The sequence below is a fragment of the Schistocerca gregaria genome, chromosome 6, assembly GCF_023897955.1.
Source record: "Schistocerca gregaria isolate iqSchGreg1 chromosome 6, iqSchGreg1.2, whole genome shotgun sequence".
NCBI lineage: Eukaryota > Metazoa > Arthropoda > Insecta > Orthoptera > Acrididae > Schistocerca > Schistocerca gregaria.
The window spans coordinates 178,810,996-178,832,134 of record NC_064925.1 but is presented as its reverse complement, the minus strand read 5'-3'; the positions used below and the strand labels follow the sequence as shown (position 1 = coordinate 178,832,134).

Genomic DNA, 21,139 nt, shown 5'->3' with positions numbered 1-21,139 from the left:
AAAGATTGGTGTGATTACTGCTTTCGTCCAGTTTGATAGAACCTGTCCCGACTCCCACGCCATTTCAATTATCCTGTGTAACCATTTAAGACGTGACATTCCACTGTATTTGATGAGTTCGGGCTTAATTTCATCCACGCCAGCCGCTTTATTGCACTGCAATCTATTGACCATTTACTCCGATTCTGTGTTGAATAAAGGGATAATTTACACAATCACATGAATGTGTATCTAGGAAAGTGGACCTTCAATAATTCAGTTAAAAAGATAGAAACTGATAAGACTGCGTAGATCTGCGTAATCAGAAATCAAAAAATCATTTCTCCGCCAAAATAAAATGCCATGCTTTGAACTATGCTCAAATAATCACAGAACAGCAAGTCAGTCACGTAGAAGTTCGTTGAAACATTGATGGTCACTCACACTTACAGTTCGTAGTAACTCAGTGGGTAAAAGTATGAATGTGAGAGGGATAGACAGTGTGAGTGTGGGCTGGGTTCTCTGTGGAATATGGGCGATGTAGAAAGCAACAGAGGCAGGACCTGGTGCAGATACAACTATTAGTTCTAACGTTCTGCGCGGTGTCCGTCTGTTCTAAGTCGTGTCTCCCCACAACTTTCGCGCAACGACGCTCTGAGCGTGTTTTTTAGGGAATTTACTAGTTTGAACCTGGGACCTGTTGCTAGTAAGGAGACGCCAGACCACACGACATGTAGAGTTCAAAAGAGTTCAGTGACACTAGCGATGATAAATACTAAATGATTTCAGCGTCAGCTCCACTGCGCTCCATGTAAAAGAATCTTAATACTAAATTTAGTGGAAGGGGTTTAAGGCTTTCCTATTTTTAGTTAGCTGGTAAAATAACGTCGAAAAAGCAGTTACGTTTACCATTGGAAATTTTATTCTACTCACAAAACATCGTTTATAAATTGCACTATTGATAAAAGGAAATGTTTTAATACAGGATGGTAAAAACCAACTGCGTTCAACAAAAATGTTAACGAATATTCCCTGAATGGGTTTCCAAGTTCTATAATGGATCGAAGGATGACCTATGCCATATCACCTCTAGAATCTAGATTTAAATTAAGTGTCATGAAAGCGAAAAGTGTTAAAATGGTCTACAGTGTCCCTCATGTACCTTTAATTACCTATTTAACTTGTCATACATTACAGTGGCTGATGTGGCATCTCAATAATTATATGACAGAAAAATCATCGCTTTTCAAATTTTAACTTCAAGTAGCAAATGTGAATACCACAAAGTTTAATTGACTATCGATACTAGTATTACGTAAAAAGCGGGTGTAATAGATGAGACTTCTGCAATTCTGAGTGAAGCCTTATGCGCTCAAAAATGCGGCTTCACATGCATTCATTACCTTGTCGGTGGTTAGGCAGCGTCAGGGACGGCTAGCGGCACAGCTATACAGACGGTCTCGGTAGAAACTATCTCAAACTTATCCTTACTACTGTTTACCGAAGTTGGTTTAAGAAAAAGGTATCTGGCTGTGTTTTCAACTGACCAATCAGCGTCTCAATATTAACCTTAAGCTCCACCTACAAAAATTCTGACTATAGAATGAGAAACGTTATACTTTTCGTGGTGGGGCAATGTTTTTAATGTTTGCTCCGCAACAGACACGGGAAAAAGTCTCACGCTAAAACTTGCAGCTGGTGTGATCCTTTTGGTGTTATCGTAAGATCTATACTGTTCTGGAGGGCTCTATCTTTTAACATGGGCTGGGGCATGGACATCTTGGCGGTCGACCGCGATGTGAGTTTCCCATTGGCCCACTCTTATTCTAGGGCCTTCTAGCCTACACGGCTCTGCTCTCGGCTTATGGTCTTGTTTTTCGCTTCGGAACTGCGTCTGTTTCACTGTGGGAAGGTATGACATACATTTAGACCTTCTTGTGTTAGTCTGTGGTATTCCATTTGCTCACTCGTTGGTCGTATTACTTTGGTTAATTTAATGTCAGGATTTATTCGAAGCTATGTGACATTTTCGGATATGCTATCATGTCAGGGTTGTCATGGAAGGTGTTGGATTTGCCTGACACCTTACATCTTTACTAATTGATACAGTTCAGACAGTCTTCTGATTGTGCTCCATCTCTGGCGCGATCTTTACGGCGTCGTAGCTGCTAACGTTGACGTATGGCGAGCGGTGTGCGCGCTCTGCTATGGAAACAGAGCTGCGCTGGCGTCTTCAGCATGAGAGGCGAGCTAAGGCGGTAGCATGCGGCTGCGCTGCCATCACGGGCTGCCACTACTGTGGAAGGTCGCGTCTTCCGCTTCATTCCACTTCCCTCTTCATTCTGCATTCTCCTACCTGCTTCAAGATAAGGAATTTTTATAATAGAAGGAAATCTCTAGTGCAAATAGCGAAGTAGGATTATCAGATGGTGTTAAAAAAGTCTTTCATAGTTTCATGGTATAATTGATGGCATTTAATGTAAACTTCATAGAAGAAAAATTAGTACCTGTTGTATCGGTGCCTGGTGTCGAAGTCTGGATCGATGGTGAGGAGCTGAGGCGGGCGTCTGGCACAGTGTTGCCCACCAGAGCTTGGCAGACAGGCAGAAGTCCCTCCTCCGCGGCAGAGTTCACAGTGAGGCTTCTCAATTGACACACGGCAGGCGCTGCGTGTGGGCCTGCGACAGCGTTTAGATGTTGGTTCCAGGGGCTGAATTCGCGTTAGAGCCTCTTGTGACCACATCGCACCATCTGGGACACGGCAGTGACCGAGGCCTGGTGTAATCGTTGATCATGCGGCAGTCAGTCGAGATGGAGTGGCCTCTCGAAGGCTGGCCCCAGGGCCCTGACACCCGGGACGGCGTAACGGAAATCTTGCCGCTGCTGCAGCTACTGCTGCTTAGGGGTGCTGTTCAAGCAGGAGCGACGGCCAGCTGCGGCCGATTTCCGCGGCTTTGGTCCGTCGATAAGGGAGCCGATCGCGCTGTTGAATGACCACCATCTGCTGCCTGGCTGCGGCCTCGTTGCAGTTCTGGTTTCCGACTTCTGCCCCAAGTTCTATAGTTTTGTACCGTTACAAAAGTCCCACTTGCTTCGGAACTTTACTAACAAGGGGACCGTACGAACTTCCCCCCACGGATTTGAATCTTATTTTCAGGGTGTGTAGGGTATGACACGATTAGCATATGTAGGAGAAAGAAGCAACTTTCAACCGTTTTTGCGAAAATCGAGTTTGAAAATTATAAGCTTGCTTACGCTGAAAACTCTACGACTGCTAGTGTCCTCAGAAACCGCAGCCGAGCGAGTAAGCGCTGAGTTTCGTATGAGCGAGGTCTCTAGATCGGAAATCGCTGTCGGTAGTTTATTTTTAATTTCCTTTTAATTCTAAAAACAGACTTATTATGACCGTGACAGTATCAATATCTAATCATTCAGTTAGTATTTTCCTAATTTCTAACATGAAAAAGAAGAAAGTTCTTAAGACTACTGGAAATTAAAGGATACACGAGAACCTTTAAATCAGCGTAGTTATTTACATCACTGTATCTACATTTGTGACAAATATAATACGTAACCTATACAGCACTGCATGAATCAGGATGGTACTAATCGTAGAAATACGGAAAACGTAACGGCATACGCAGATGCAAAGAACGTCGAATTTTTGCATGTCACAGTTCTTGTTTTCATTGTGTGCGTTATAAAAACAAACTTTGTTTATATTCATAACCTGTTCTATCGTGACAGTTTCGTGGCGTACGACGCATATCTAAGCATAGCATCGAATAATGGTGCAGGTAACTCTAAACAAAGTAGTATCGGCAGCGAGATTCGATCCACAGACCTCCCGCTTATGAAACTAAGTGCTTACTCGCTCGGCTGCGGACGCTAATAGCAACCATACAAATTTTAAGGATTCATTCCATTTCTGTCAAGCCGATTCATCTCTTCCTTTCAGCTTATTTCATGCCGTACAATGCAGATCAATGACATGTTTGCATGCACTTTTTCAGGGGTGTTCTCAGTGAATGTACCAAAACCCTTTCCTGTCACGTCGGATCAGATGTTTAGTTCTGTGCAACTCGTTTTGGAAGCACTTAAAGCTTAACTACAGTCGAAAGTTTGTCAGTTGATAACAGTTATGCCAATCGTTACGCACGGATTACTCACCGGGCAGAAAGTCAAGACTGACAAGTGCCTCGCATACTGAGTTACGTCATGTATTGTCCGTGCAACGATCTAGCAAAAAGTTGAAAATTTGTAGAGCTGTTTCCTCGGCGTCCATCAATAAAAATTGTAGTCTAAAACAGACTGCGTCGACAAGTCCTTTTTGGTACCAAATTGCCCGTTCGGCAGTTGTGAGCTACGTGCTCACGTGACCAAGCTGTGCGTGCGTGTGGGTGTAGTACGGCGCCTCTCAGGATCGGTGTGTTTCTAGTCACTCGAAACGTCGCTCACTACAGGTTCACATGCCTCTTTCGGCTCTCTTGTGTCCGTGGAGGCTGAACTTTCACCACGCTCAGCTTGAGATACGTCTGCAGTGGCCAGGTCAGTTGCTTGACTTCTCTGATTGCACTGAGAGGCTGCCACCGGCTGCTGTTCTCCGCTAGGTCCAGCCTCTGGTGCATGTCCATCACCACCTTCGGTTAACTTAAGTCTTTCGTAGTACTGCTCCAGGTCCTGCTGCAACACTAAAAATTCTTCCATTGTTGCTCTTCCCCCAATCGCTAACGATTCCTGCTGATACTTCCAAAGCTCATGTCGCCTAGCTTCAGTGTCCGAGTCGGAACTACTACTCGTTTTTAGAGTCTGATGCTCTTTCCATCTGCGTGTAAGATTTTTCTTACCTCTTGGTGTATCACTTTTAAGCCGGTATGAAGTCTCTTTTGTAGGGGTCATTGGTTGTGCATTGCTTGACGTGCTAGCCTTGGCAACCACTTGCGTTTCCTCGGTATCTTCGACTAGATGTGGATCATCTGATGCAGATGGTGGAAGCGATTGTTCATTATCTCCTTGATCCGATTGTTGTACCGAGGCAGCTGTTATGTCTATGTTATCAGCGCCTGGCTGGTCATCGCCTCCCTCTTTCAACAGAACCTGCTCTTGGTCAGGCGTATCTGCGGACTGTTGTTTTGGTGCGGCGTTTTGGGCAGTGCTACTCTCAATGAAGGCAATAATGATGTGTAAGTCTGGCTCTCGGATCAAAGCAGGCTGCCAGTCTGCAGGGTATTGAACCAGCCTAGCGTTATTCTGGAGCTCTCCAGACGATTCGCTGAGGTAACCAGGATCGTCGTCAGAGTCACCAGTACCAAGTATATTCCCTTGTGGTGTTTGTTGTTGGTACTGGGTGGGGACTAGTGCCGTTGGGTATCTGTACTGGCTAGAACCTGGTACCATTGGCTGCTGGTATCTGTACAGGTCCGAACCAGGTGCGAGTGGTTGTTGGTATCTGTATGGCATGGAACCTGGTGCCAGTGGTTGTTGGTATCTGTACGACCTGGAACCAGGCGCCAGTGGATACTGGTACCTAAACTGGCTGGGCCCTGGCTGAGGTGAAAGACGCTCTTGATGCATCCTAGAGGATCCAGGGACAGCGTCCTGTGGAACAAACATCAATGTATCAGGTAACAGTTGATAAGCGATATCAAATAGACAACGACAGTACAATGCGTTCACGTTACCTCACGACTCCCTTCCCTCCCAAAGTGTTGACTCCTGACATGTTCAGTCAATTAGGAAAAATGAAAGTTTGATCGCAATACGTTCGCACTTCATTCTTGGGGCTTTCTTAGGTATGGGAAAACTGACGATATTTATGGAAGTGCGATGGTTTGTTTAATCCTGATTGTTACATAGTGACAACAGAATGATGACGGTAACGGATCCAGCTGCGGACGTATGCATTACGTACATTAAACTGATGACATTCTAGGTTGTTACGGCGAAGACTAGGGAAGCCGTCATTTGATGCGAAAGTTTGAAAGTCTAAAAAAACTCCAAGGACAAAACTTTATAGAGTCATGGGAGAGGCTCGGGAATTAATGAACTGTTTACTAAACCTTATTAACATTTTAACAACGAAAATTTGTCCATAGCCAAGTTGTTGTAACTGAAGTTGTTCGTTAATAGCAATAGAGTTGTTACGATCACGCCGACCTCTTTTTGTGAGCAGACTATGTTGAGACGCTGGTACCGAAACAAGCAGTGTATCTAGGACTCCTTTCACTCTGAAAACGCGCGATATTTGTTAACAAATATCCTGATTATAGTAAGTACTATAACTTGATCCTGGAGGTGACTGCAAAGTAACACTATTAATACTAGCTAATTACAACCGTCACGAGCGAGCGCAGTTCGAACATACTAGCACCGTTGGCACTCATATGCTGTCGTCTCTTGAACACGTAAATACCTTGGGAATATCCCAGCCTTCTTAAGGGATGGTATCTCAGATGCAGGTCCACAATACTTGAGTACTGTTCTTAGTGGTAACATGGGATGTTCAGACTGATCTTGCAACTGGTAATGCCTGGAAAGCTCACATTCCAAGATTTCATACCTACTTACAGCTATTGCAGCTGAACTGACAAACGCATCTTTTTCTGGATAAGAGAGGTGTAATGGATTTTATCTGCTTTATGTGCTGCTTGTATCTTTAGTTGGGAAACATGAGGACAGTGAACCCAAGAGGGAAGTTTAAGAAAATCGATAGTCCTAAATTAAGTGCACACTGATCTGAAATTCGCCTTTCTATATTTTCAGGTGGTGTGAAACCTTAAATATTGACAGGATAGTGAAAAGTCTTTTGATTAAAGAACCATTCCTATAAAAGGTAAACACTATTAAGTAACTTTTCTTATGAACATAGAAACTCAGCTCTAAACCATTGCAATCCATACATTGTTTTACTGATTAGTGGTTAACCTCCCCATAATGATCAACGAAAATTTCATTTTACTTTTTTTTACACCTATACACTTGTTTAATACCTGAAGTCTCTGTGCAAATACTAAAGAAGTTTTCACGTCTCCCATCGCGGACGACACGTCTACTACACCGGAAATCCCTTCTATCTGAAGTTCCGTGATCTTCACATATAGATAAGTATTAATGATGAGCCTCGAAATGGCAAATAATTTACACAAATCTCAAATCCCAAACTCTTACTGCACTGAATCTAATCGTTAGTATTAGAATCCATTTGATGTCAGCCAAGAGGCACGTACATATTATTGAACAGTACCGTTATAGCAGCATACTGGTAAAGAAGTTTACATGACTTGCACCACCAGACTTACGTTTCACATTTGAATCATGGAAAGAGCAATTACCCCTCATTTGGTTCAATACGTTAGAACTGAAGCCAGTGGCACGTAACTGCTGGTCCTTCTTTGTAAAATGCGGCTTTCTCACACATATGCTGACTTCTGCATTAGAAAAGTCTCAGTGCTAGATAGCTACTTCACTGAGTTACTGAGACTCAATTCCACAGAATTAGTTTTCAGACATTTTGTCAAGCTTGCTGAGATTTGGATGCAAATGTAAAATTTTTCAAGCGCCTTTTTTCCCCCCGTCTAAACAAAATGAAAAAATAACTTACAATGGCAGAATGCTTCAGAGAATGGAATAGAAGACTTCGTGTTTGGGGCTTAAAAATCTCGTTTTGCAACAGGCTTCACGGATATACTCTTGTAGCAGTCAATTGTGTCAAGTATCAAACAATATATTTACAGCAACTGAAGGAGATCAGCCCTGCCTACACTCCACGTGTATAGCAACACGAATAGAATAGTCCACTTGTAAGAAAAGAATATGCATAGCTCTCCCGCGATTATTTATTTTATGACTACATGGAGACGTTTAGAGACTTACAGAAAATTATTGCTTCATATTGCAGTGAGCAAGAATTACGAGGGTGCAACCTAACATTCCCTGTGTCTAGCAATGAAGGCACACAATTTATGTAATAAAAATTTGTACATAATTGTCTCTCATTTCCACTTACCATCTGCAGTAACAGCTAATTTTACCAGTTTTCGTTGGGTTGGCAATGCTGGAGTACCAGACCTTGCATAATACATCTTAATTATTGCGTGAATTACGGATAACTAATCGAGAGGTTTCTGAAGCTGATCATCTTTTCATTTTGCAAGAGACTAGAATATTTCCAAATGGTACTTACTGTATAGTCTGTCAAAGACGTCGAAGTCAATGTTCCCCTGCTGACTGTGTTTAGACCACCGGCAGTAGTAGTAACAGTGGAAGCGATCATGCTGTCAATGGAAGGTGCAAACACTGACTGGCCCAGTGCCATATATTCCACAAGTGTTAGTGGCAGTTGCGCCTCATTCTGGGTCTCAGTCTCCTGTGCTTCAGCTGACACAACAGCTGGTAGAGTTACAGGCAGATACGACAGCTGTGCTTCTGTCTCATTCTTTTTGTGTGCACTGTTGTCTTCGTGTTCTTCAGGTGGTGCAATACTTGTGACAGTTACAGGCAGAAGTTGTGGAGGAAGCTGTTCATAAGTTGATAAATTTGTTGGAAGACTGATGTGTGATTCAGTCTGACTAACAACACTTGAATATGATAATGTTGCTGTCGAGTTTTCTGGTGGTTTGTTGATAACGTACAGAGCACCTTCCAATGACATTTCACCTGTCACGTCACGACTCTCTATATGCTGCACTTTGGCTGACATATCATCTGCCTTTCTTTCTTCATACTGTGCCTGCCTCTTTTTGTGCCACACAATTTCCTGACTCACTCTGTCCTGCGCCGCCTGTGACAATTTGGCATCCTGGCTCTCTCCGTCCAGCGCCCCCAGCTGCGGATCAGCCTCCTCGCTTTCTCCGTCCAGAGCCCCCAGCTGCGGATCAGCCTCCTCGCTTTCTCCGTCCAGCGCCCCCAGCTGCGGATCAGCCTCCTCGCTCTCTCCATCCAGCGCCCCCACCTGCAGATGAGCCCCCTCGCTCTCTCCCTGCTGCTGCATGGCGTCCAGACTTACTCTGTGCTGCAGCTCCAGTGGTAGATCGGCCTCCTTGCTCTCTCCGTCCAGCGCCTCCAACGGCGGATCGACCTTCTCGTTCTCTCCTTTCAGTGCCCCAATCGGCGGATCAGCATCCTTGCTCTCTCCGTTCAGCAACCCCAGCGACGGATTAGTATCCTGGCTCTCTCCCTGCTGCTGCATGGCGTGCTGCACCTCTAGTGGCAGATCAACATCCTGGCTCTCTCCGTGCTGCTCCTCCAGTGACTGATCACTTCCTTCATGCTGCAATTCCAGTAACTGACCGCCAACCCAGCTTTCTTTGTGCTGTGTCTCCAGAGGTGGATGACAATCCTTGCTTAGCTCAAGTACCTGAAGTAACTGATCACTAGCCTGGCTTTCTTGATGTTGCTCTTCTATTAAACAATTACCAAGTTCATCATATGCCAAAAATGACTGATCACTTTCAGGATATTCATTGAATGAGTGGCAGCTCTGTGGACTGTCGTCTAAATACGCTTCGTAAGGCCTTTCATTCATAGGGTTAAGCTGAGGGAAAGCTTCCAGTGACTGAATGTTGATAGAGCTACGATCTATGTGTGCTTCGAGTGACCACTCACTCACAGGACTGTTATCTAGGTATGCATCAAATGACGTGGCACTGACAGGGCTAAATATTTCGTCTTCCTCCACTGTCGCCTCTTCGTGTTGCGCTACAACTTTCTGTTCTTCCAATAATAGCTGAGCCAGAGGTTCAACATTATGTTGTTGCTTCAGTATTCTCTCAACCATCTTATGTTCATGTTTTAGTGCCTTAAATGATTCTGTCAGTATGACATCTGAGTCATTAGATTCTTCAAATATTACCATTGTCTGTTCTGCTGAATCGTCTAGAGGCAGAATCCATGCATGTAATTTTGGCTTACTGCAAGACTGCTCGTCCCCTGGTAGAGGTGTATGGGTTTTTAATTCATTTAGAGAAGTACTTTCGGCACGACGATTTTCATTTCCTTCTGCTTTTTCGCTCTCAGTTTCACTATACTTTGGTGGCTGATACGTGCTGCACATAGTTTCTCCATCGCTCTCAGATAGGCATCTGATCACTTGTTTTTTCCAGTGATGTGTGGTATGTTTGTCACTATCCTTGAGTAAATCTTTGTTGCTGCCCCACTCATGGTCTCCTGTGCTGATCTGATCTATGAAAGCGTCACTAGCAGAACTATAAGGACGAACGTCTTGCTTTCCTATTGCGCCATCCAAGTCTTTAATAGTGAACTCTGAAGAAGTTTCTGTGCGTTTAAATGCTTCACGGGGGCTAGAATATGAACGTAATAGTTGACTCTGGCTTGTGCTAAGCTCTTCTGTATCAGTATACGCCAGCCTCTGCAAATGGAAAAATATGATAAGAATCAAGTTGCTTATTACACATTTGTATGAAATATGAGGCAGGGGAAAGAAAGGAAAGGGATGGTTGAGAATTCATGACTTCCAGCTGCCCATTACGTTGTGGTAACGCAATGGCGAATCATGTGTGTTTATTGTTGCGAGAATGTCACCATTACTATCTTGTGTAAGAAGCTAGACCCGCGTGCCACGTTAAAGGAACCCTTGGTTGCACTTTTCTTCTTCTGAAAGGCGATTTACCTAAAAGGGTTATCATAGCCGCCAGATATTGTATAACTGTCTTTGATCTACCAATTTAAGTTTCCGTCTCCCAACAAAAATGATTTCGCAGACTAATGGTCGCTATCTCTAATCATTTAGCCAGCGATATTTACTGTGCTCAGCAATATACGCACCGCGAAGTGTGAAGCAAAGTGAAAGACAACTTCAGGTTTACCATCTGCGCAAAAGCATTTAAGGTTTTGAAGTGTAACTCTTCAGAGTTTTCACAAAATATCAAGGACGATATGAAGACGCATAGATTGTGTGAAGCAGGAGAGTGTACATACAAATCTACGGGATACATAGACTTTAGATGTGATAGTTCTGAAATTAATTCTCAAACATCAAAACAGTTTTTAATAAGAAAGTGGTTTGTACGTTTTTACATATTAAGAAAGCTTGTGACTCAGCAGAGAAAGTCTCTTCCAAATTATGAAATAAAAAGATTTGGATTCAAAAACCGCTAAATAGTTCAAAATCCTAAGGTAAAATTCAGGGGACAAATTTCTGAACAATTTTGAATTAAAACACAAGGGCGGTGATGTTATTGGTAGTGGGGAGACACAATAACTGTATCTTGGAAAAAAAAGAAGGTAGTGCCGAAATATAAATCAGAGCCTACAATTTGTGAATCACGAAGCTATCTTAGTGTTGACTGCAACCCTGACCACGTTCCAGTGGCACGCACGATGAGGCTCACCCCCCTAGTAATGTCACCACACCAAACGGAAAGATAAACCCCGGATCAGCCTATGTTCATGATTCACAATGAAACAGGAACTTGCCAGTGATCTTGAAAGTGCTTTACCATTAAACGTACAGGCAGGAAGGAACATTAACACCAAATTTCTGGTGCTATCTGCAACTCAGCAGTATTGGCATATGGAGTAAAACAATACAGAAACAAGGTCAGGTACGAGCAAAAATTGGAATAGATGGATCCAGTCACTGAGGCTAAACAGTAAGCCTTGGTTGCTTACAAAGGAACCAAATGGAAGATCTCGTAATGCGAGAAGCAAAGAACAGGGCACAGAAAACATCCACGACGTGTGCAAGTAACTACTGGCTCAATTTATGTGCAGGTGTACAGCAAATAGCCGATTCTTGGGACACTAAGGCAATGTAAGATAGTGTTAGGAAAGCAATTAGTCCAGTTATCAGAAAAAGTTTCTCTGAAATCATTACTGATTAAGTCAAGTGAATTGAACGCAGGGCGAACACTACCAGCTGAGAGAGTAGGCGACTGATGATTTTAGTTAAGTCGCATAGTGCTCAGAGCCATTTGAAAAAGCAGAATTCGAAGATTGTCACTTTGTGTAAACAGAAACGGGGCGAAAGTGACTGCAACAGTTACCAAGGCATTTCACTGCTAAGTGTAACAGAAGGCATACGCAAGAGTCACCCTAATGCTATTAATGTTGGCCTGCAGAATCTAGCCTGAATCTCTACATGGCTTCAGTAGATGAGCTGCACTGTTTAGCAAATTATCACATGCTTGTGAAGAATTTGGTCTTTCCATCAGCCTCCAAAAGACTAACATCATTATGCAAGGCGCCACAAATCTTCCATTCATCATCATTGACTGCAATTTTCTCCAGATCGTTCATGACTTCAGAACTTCAGGAGGCTGTAAGGCCAGTGGGAAGATCTCATCTTCGCTTCAGGGAAGTCTGCAATAGACTTTACCATGGCCAGTATTAATCTATATTGCTGAGAAAGTACTGCTATTGACTACGTAAAGCGACAACTAATTGTGCAAAATAGGAGCAAGGTTGCAGAGAACGAAACAAGAACAAATGAAGAGGGAAGACTTCTGTTCGAAGTCCCTCATGTTTATGTGCCCAAAATGCAGTAGGGACTGCCACTCTCGAGTGGGACTTACCACACGTTGCAGACCGTGAACCAAGTATGCTACACCATCGTCATTCGGAAATGGACGAATGGACGAAAACTACGCTGCGAAATAGCACGGTAACTTTCTTGAACTTTCAAGAACTGCTTGGGTAGCACGTTATGTTGTCAGTCAACCTCCATCTACTGCACTATGAGAGATTGCGACGGAATATCAAGAAGTAGCGCAACGAAGGCAGCTGAGGTCAATAGTAGCGACAGAAGAGCAGTTAACACCGGAAGCACGGCCATCGCAACCCCACAGAAACGCAGTCGTGAGCGCCACTTCTCGCCACCAAGTAACCAGAACACTGGTGACTTAAGTCGGCGTGTGGCTGACATCAGCAGAGCTCCCTTGGAAAAGAAGAATCCTTCCCTGCTAACAGGGAGCCAGCGTACAATGGAAGAGGCAGATGCAACCACAGCGCCTTCCAAGCGTCCAAGGAACAGGCAGAGCGTGCCTATGGCTCGGGGAGCGATGGAATGCGGCAGACAAAAACTGAAGTTATAATAGCAGTAGATATAGATTTGGTAGATGTTTATATTCATAGCAGAAGCTGCTGCTATTATTATTATTATTATTATTACTATTATTATTATTATTATTATTATTATTATTATTATTATTATTATTATTATTATTATTTCTTTCCTTTCTCAGACGTTAATGTCTTGTCAAAAAAGGAAAGTGACGCGGACGTTGATCAAGCGTGACTTCCTTTTAGCTGTACAGTATGTGTTATATTGCATTTAGGAACTTTCGGGTAATTGATCATGTATCAATAATTACGGATTTCTGTAGTTGTATATATAAGTTTGGATGTAGCTGTATTGCATTGATGTACTGGTGGATACTGTGTGGTATGACTCCTGTAGTTGATAGTATAATTGGTGTAATGTCAACTTTATCCTGATGCCACATATCCTTGACTTCCTCAGCCAGTTGGATGTATTTTTCAATTTTTTCTCCTGTTTTATTTTGTATATTTGTTGTAATGGGTATGGATATTTCGATTAGTTGTGTTAATTTCTTCTTTTTATTGGTGAGTATGATGTCAGGTTTGTTATGTGGTGGTGTTTTATCTGTTATAATGGTTCTGTTCCAGTATAATTTGTATTCATCATTCTCCAGTACATTTTGTGGTGCATACTTGTATGTGAGAACGTGTTGTTTTATATGTTTATGTTGTAAGGCAAGCTGTTTATGTATTATTTTTGCTACATTGTCATGTCTTCTGGGGTATTCTGTATTTGCTAGTATTGTACATCCGTTTCTGATGTGATCTACTGTTTCTATTTGTTGTTTGCAAAGTCTGCATTTATCTGTTGTGGAATTGGGATCTTTAATAATATGCTTGCTGTAATATCTGGCGTTTATTGTTTGATCCTGTATTGCAATCATGAATCTTTTTGGCTCACTGTATATATTGCCTTTTCTTAGCCATGTGTTGGATGCGTCTTGATTGATGTGTGGCTCTGTTAGATGATACAGGTGCTCGCCATGTAGTGCTTTCTTTTTCCAATTTAGTTTCTTCTTATCTGTTGATATGTGATCTAAAGGGTTGAAGTGGTTATGAAATTGCAGTGGTGTAGCCGATGTATTTGAGTGATTGCTTTGTGTATTTTGCTAGTTTCTGCTCGTTCTAGAAAGAATTTTCTTAAATTGTCTACCTGTCCATAATGTAGGTTTTTTTATGTCGATAAATCCCCTTCCTTCTTCCTATCTGCTTAATGTGAATCTTTCTGTTGCTGAATGTATGTGATGTATTCTATATTTGTGGCATTGTGATCATGTAAGTGTATTGAGTGCTTCTAGGTCTGTGTTACTCCATTTCACTCCTCTAAATGAATAGATCAATACTGGTATAGCATATTTATAGCTTTTGTCTTGTTTCTTGCTGTTAATTCTGTTTTCAGTATTTTTGTTAGTGTTTGTCTATATTTTCTTTCAGTTCTTTAATATTTGTATTATCTATTCCTATTTATTGTCTGTATCCTAGATATTTATAGGCATTTGTTTTTTCCATCGCTTCTATGCAGTCGCTGTGGTTATGCAACATGTAGTCTTCTTGTTTAGTGTATTTTCCCTTGACTATGCTATTGTTCTTACATTTGTCTGTTCCAAAAGCCATATTTATATCATTGCTGAATACTTCTGTTATCTTTAGTAATCGGTTGAGTAGTTGATTTGTTGCTGCCAGTAGTTTTAGATCATTCATGTATAGCAAATGTGTGATTTTGTGTGGGTATGTTCCAGTAATATTGTATCCATAATTCGTATTATTTAGCATGTTGGATAGTGGGTTCAGAGCAAGGCAGAACCAGAATGGACTGAATGTGTCTCTTTGGTATATTCCACACTTAATCTGTATTGGCTGTGATGTGATATTATTTGAATTTATTTGGATATTAAGCGTGGTTTTCCAATTTTTCATTACTATGTTTAGGAACTGTATCAATTTAGGGTCTACTTTGTATATTTCCCATATTTGTAGTAACCATGAGTGGGGTACACTATCAAAAGCTTTTCGGTAATCAATGTATGCGTAGTGTAGCGACCTTTGTTTAGTTTTAGCTTGATATGTTACCTCTGCATCTATTATCAGTTGCTCTTTACATCCTCGTGCCCCTTTGCAACAGCCTTTTTGTTTTTGATTTATAATTTTGTTCAGTGTTGTGTCAATTTGTGTGTAATGACTGAAGTTAATATTTTGTGTATTGTTGGTAGGCATGTTATGGGGCAGTATTTAGCTGGGTTTGCTGTGTCTGCTTGATCTTTAGGTTTCATATAAGTTATTCCATGTGTAAGTGTATCAGGGAATGTGTATGGATCTGCAATGTAACTTAAATAATTTAGTTAGATATGAATGTTTTGAGGTAAACTACTTTAGCCAGAAATTTGCTATTTTATCTTTCCAGGGGCTTTCCTATTGTGAGTAGAATTTAATTGCTTTGGTGACTTCATGTTGCAAAATTATCACTTCAGGCATTTGTAGTATCATCTTGTATGTGTGTTTCTGCTTCTATCCATCGTGCATACCTGTTATGTTGTGCCGGGTTTGACCGTATGTTGCTCCAGAAGTGTTCCATGTCTTATGTTTGGTGGATTGTCTATTTGTGTGTGTGTGTGTGTGTGTGTGTGTGTGTGTGTGTGTGTGTGTGTGTGTGTGTGTGTGTGTGTGTGTGTGTTTTCTATTGTCTGGTAAAATTTCTTTTGGTTTGTATTGAATATTTGGTTTTGTTTCCTTCTTTTTTCACTTTTTTTGTATCTTCTAAGTCGTTTGGCCAATGCTTGTAATTTGCTTCTTTTCATCTAATTGCTCTATCGCTTCTTGTGAGATTTTACCTAACCTTTTTCGTTTTTGTCTGATATTTCTTTTCTTATAAATTGTGTTAGCTGTCCAATGTCTTCTCAGTTTTTCTATTCTGATCTGTAGCCTGTGTTGCCATATGGGTTTCTTCTGTGTGTTGGTTGGTTCTGATCTCTGCCTAGTGTGTATATTTAGTGTAGTGAGTGCTCCTATAAAAACCAGTAGTTTTAACTCTTCCATAGTTGTGTTTTTATTTATTTTGTTGTGTATGAATGTGTTGATGGTTTTTATTGTTGTTTCGACTTGTGGGTTATATGGCGGTCTATGCAAGAATGGTCTAATGTCTGTATTTGTGTCTTTGTATTCTATATATGTCAGCTGAAAATTTTCTTCTATATCTAACATGTGTGTCACTTCGGGTTCTATTTGTAGTTGTTCTGGTGGCAGTCTTAAGACTTCGTTTTCCTCTGTTTAATTGATGCGTGTTGTTCTTTGTTTGTTTGCTCTGGGATGTGAGAGTCCATTACTGTATTTTCTTCTTCTGATTGCACATTATTTTTTTCCAGTATTTGTTGTACTTTCATTATTATTATTATTATTATTATTATTATTATTATTATTATTATTATTATTATTATTATTATTATTATTATTGGTGGTGGTATTAATGGTGATGGGAGGTAATACTGTTTATGATAAAATTAAGTATTGATGTGTATAGTGTAATTTGTGTAGTAAGCAAAACAGCCCGTATTTGAGTTGTAGGTAACAGGCTACAATGGAATGGAATAAATATGGCACTTTCACCAAGACACAACCTACAAGCCGAAATCTTGGCCGCCTCTATATTGGAACAAAGGCACACGAGATGTGGCCTAAAACATGGCACTGGAGACCTTCAAAACATAAAAGATGAACACACGGACTACGTTGAAGCGTGGAGTGATGTGTGCTATGCAGGACAGCCATGTAGGACAACTGGCAAAATAGGAGGCAATGGAAACTCTAATCCGAGACACACAGGAAACGTGCAGAAGGAACATAAATGATAAACCTATGTACTGTAGTGGAAATCAGTATAAATGCAGACATCCTACGGAAGTAATAATATAACGTCTGAAGCATACTTTTATCAAATTTACTGTGAAATTGGTAGATACAGATAAGCAATCATGGCATATTTATATAAACTATGGCGTTTGATTTTCCTAGATGGAAGTTGGTATAAAAAGCACTCACCATTTATTGCACTGTTAGTACTTTGTCCAACCTCTGTTCTTCCTAATTACCTCAATTCTGTTCTGCATTGATTTTTTTTAGGGCTTGTAGACCTCTTTTCAGCTCGCATGCAGCCTCCTATTGGCTTCCCCTGCATTAAACATGCATTGCAAGCATTCCCAATAGATTTTCCATGGAGCTGAAATCAAGGATATGTGCAAGTCAGGGCAAGACGTCGATAGCTTTATCCTCAAACCGCTTTTTTGTTTTAGCAGAAGCATGTACAGGTGCATTACCTTGTTGAAACAGTTTCTTCCCTTAGCTCCTCAGATTTTAATCCACTATCTATAGCTTTTCAGTGTACATATCAGCGTTCATTCTGGTGTTTAGCCAAGCTGTGCACGATTTATCTTTAGCGCAGAAGCTTGCCTAACACCAAAATTTCTGCTCATTCTTACCTGCTGCTTTGTTCTCAAATCATGCCAACAACACTGAAATCCAATTTGCCTATTTATATTACGCTATTTCTCATCACTGAAAACCACTTTATATCCCTTTCTGAAGTCCATGCCATGTTTTTTAGCGAGCTCCAATCTAGCCTGTTTGTGTGTGATTGTTGAAGGTTTTTGCAGTCATTTCTTGAGGGCGAGATGTTTCCCATTTGACAAAATTTGTTTTCCATGTCTAGCAGTTTCTGGAAACTGTAAAAGAACAACAAATTGAAATGAGTAACGGTTTGTGACCCTTATTTTGCGCAAAAGGCACTGTGTTGATGCCACATTTTCTTTACTTTGATCATATTTTCGATTCCGTCCACAACGTGGGCCCTATCTAACGAAATGTTCGACCACCGTACTTGAACGCATCAACTTATTGGTTTTTTACTATTAGAGGGTCCCGTTTCCTCGCACGCGCCGATTTTTGCTTTTCCCACCACGTGTTAACAGTTTTCCAAATGGCAGTGTCACGATCGTGATATATATGTGTACAACACGAACTGTCACTAATGGTGTCTCTTTCCTATCTACAGTATAAAGATATACACACACACGAACTGTACGGAGCCGACTGTCTTTATACCGTGGTCCATACACTGACACCTGACTCGATATCTTGTTTTATACTGTACTGCTAACAAATACGATTCTAGTTGACTGCATTTGCCAGTATACTGGATCTCATCACTGCACCTACACTGATGACCCAAAACATTATGACCACCTGCTTATCATATTTGTCTGCCTTTCGACTGAAATACATCACTGATTTATTCCCACAGGTCATGTAATTCGCACAAATATCAGGCCACTGGTTTGTGTACTCTGTGATGGTGCCCTATAGCGACCTAGATGGGTTCCGTGGATTTACATCAGGTGAATGTAGCACAAAGATCAACGTGAGATAACTGTAATTATCTTAAAACCACTGCACCACGTTTCTTGCTCCGAGACACGGATAATTAAACTGCTGAAAGATAACATCGCCTTCGGGGAAGACATCGAGCATGAAGGGGCAGAGGTGTTCGCAGTTAGCGTGTCTTCGATTACTACCATAGATCCCATGTAAGCACAGGAGGAAGTCCCCCATAGCACATTACTGCTTCCACTATCCAGCGTACAGAGTGCGCTGCAGGTTTAGAGCCGGCGTTTGTGTTTGCGCAGACAACCAAACGACATAGTTTAGTAAAAAAAAAAAAGTGATGCACCCGATGAGCGCGTAGATTTCCACTGACCGACGGTCGAATCTCGATGGTCCTCGGACCACTCCATTCGTAATAGACGGTGTCGTTGGGTCAACATGTGACACGCAGCGGTGGTCTAGTTGGGAGCTCCTCTTTCAACACTGTACAATGAACGACATCCTCTGAAACACTTGTGCGTACACCAGCATTGTGTTCTTTCTGCACAGATGCTAAACACCTCCCATTTGTCCACCTTTACACGGGACACAAGCCTCCGAAACGCACGCTCTGCGAAAAGTCATGGACGTCCAATCATTTAGCGCTCAGAGGCATAGTCTGACGGTAAACTGAAGAGCGAGCGAGCGATTTCCCCACTCTGCCTACCCTGCTACGTTAAAGGGCGCTTCTACAGGATGTTTCACACGTAGTATAGTCTCTTCCGCAGCGCGCGCTTCAAATCTGAGGCAACGCCGTTTATTTTTAGACAAATGCGTTAAGAATATAAGGAAAGCAAAATACGATACCTTCTTCCAAACTAACATTATAGAGTAAATGATATTAACATATAATTACATTAACGGAAGTCAGGATCCTACTACAAACATAGAACCGAATGCCTATTCATGAGAATGTATGTTCCTCTATTCGTAAGACCAACCAGATAAAGTGCAATCAATGTGAAGAATTTGAGACTTGTTCTTACTGTGTGTTTCTACTAAAAGGTAAAAGTTTTCTTTGAAGGGCTGCATTGAAACTTAATAATTCTTGCAACACGAAGAGTGTTTAAGAAGTAACCAGAAATTTATAATTTAGTGTGTTTTATTAGTTCGATTTGCGCTGCTTTTTTGCCACTGTCTTCGTAAACATGTCTGAAAAGTATTTCCAGGTAAATCCCATTTCACGCTATGTCTTGTGTGCCAAGGAAAGTGGGCACTATTCTTTGGTTTATGTAAAAGTCCTCCGTCGTTTGTCGAATGACCGATTTTGTGAAACTGTCTATAACGATGGGTTTCCTCCCTAAATTAGTTGTTCTTCGCGGCGATTCCAGTAAACCATGCACTTTGTTTTCGCGTTCCTTCCTTATGCGTTCTATTGTGGCGAGGCTGACGTTTGCATAAACTGCAGTCTTTGATTGGGACTGGTAATATTAGCCAACTGTTCTTTTCGTGTCGCCTCCTTACACACTGCAATAACGTCAGAGACGATCGAACGCTCGTTACTCCGCAAATACCACCTCTTCGTATTCTGCACATTTTCTTGCAACGCAGGGCTACTATCCACACTTCCGGATACTGAAGTATATGAGTGAGTACACAAACTCAACTGACACTGGCAACTAAAATCCAACGAACAACTACGTGTATCACTGCACGCCGAACTACACTGCTATACAGGTAACAGGCAAATAATTTTGGGTGACCCTGTAAGCCAGGGTTATTCCGGGAAAGGTCGATCCCCCACCAAAAGTGCTGCTCACTCTTGAGTTTACAGGCACTAGATTTACTGACACTCTTTACGTGGATGTTCACGACAGTAGCACGTGGACATTCGGCCAGCTTCACCGTTTTCGAGATACTCGTAGACAGGCTCAGCGTAATGACCTGTCCTCTGTCAAAGACGCTTATCTCAATTTATTTCCCTATTTGCAGCCCATATCTTCGCTAGGGTGATCTCCACTCCATGTCTACTCCGCTTTCATACTTTTGTTACAGCGTTACGTGCCCGCTACACCACAATGCGGCATCCAACGACGCAGTGTGCTATGGTTATAATGTTTTGGCTCATTAGTGTACGCTGTGCTCAGCTATTCCAACCTACAAATATCTATGACTTTATACTGATTTCCACTGCTGTATCCTAAAGATGTGACGATTACAGCGATGTCATCAAGTGTAGTAGGCGCCCACTCACCTCTGGAGATGTTCCTACGGATTTGGAGCGTTCGCGACTGCGTGATCGTCGGCGGTCGCCGTGTTTGCTGCGTCCCCAGCTTCCCAGACTGGACTGCGGCCAGCAGACTGGGGCAGACCCACAGCGCGGGCGCCTCTCTGGGGAAGGGCGACGCCGCGGTAAACCTTCCAACTGCACATTGGATGAGCTGGTGTCAGGTGTCCCCCAGTGTATGGGGCTAGATTTAAAAATCCGCGTCCTTACAGCAGTCTGCGTCGGCAGGGTCCACTGCTTTACGGTCCCCACACCCAACATTCCAGCGCCCGGTGGAGTGCTGTTAGTGCCGTCCGTCACCCGCCGTTGAGAGGTGGGAGACCGCTCTTGGTGACCAGTTGAGACCGTCACTGCGCCCCTCTGGCTCTTCTTTCCGGTGGCTAAAGGACCACCCATCTGCAAGACGCCACCTGCCACATGTTTAAACGTGTTACTGCAGACCTCTTTACGTACACCTGTTGCTACAAA

At 42.2% G+C, this 21,139-nt stretch overlaps 1 protein-coding gene across 2 annotated transcripts in view; it reads right to left on the bottom strand.

Moving 5' to 3' along the window:
* Nucleotides 1-3,210: 3,210 nt before the first annotated feature.
* Nucleotides 3,211-21,139, bottom strand: part of LOC126278681 (uncharacterized) — a 45,378-nt gene continuing 27,449 nt past the window's right edge. Inside the window, exons 4-7 of one of the 2 annotated variants that reach the window (XM_049978935.1) lie at nucleotides 20,639-21,081; nucleotides 8,930-10,345; nucleotides 8,162-8,887; nucleotides 3,215-5,577 (exon numbers count right to left, since the gene is read on the bottom strand). In XM_049978935.1, the coding sequence (XP_049834892.1) occupies nucleotides 4,414-5,577; nucleotides 8,162-8,887; nucleotides 8,930-10,345; nucleotides 20,639-21,081 (3,749 nt within the window). In that variant the 3' untranslated portion in view covers nucleotides 3,215-4,413. Of the gene's footprint in view, nucleotides 5,578-8,161; nucleotides 10,346-20,638; nucleotides 21,082-21,139 lie in introns of both variants that reach the window. The other variant, XM_049978934.1, reaches the window with a different exon arrangement.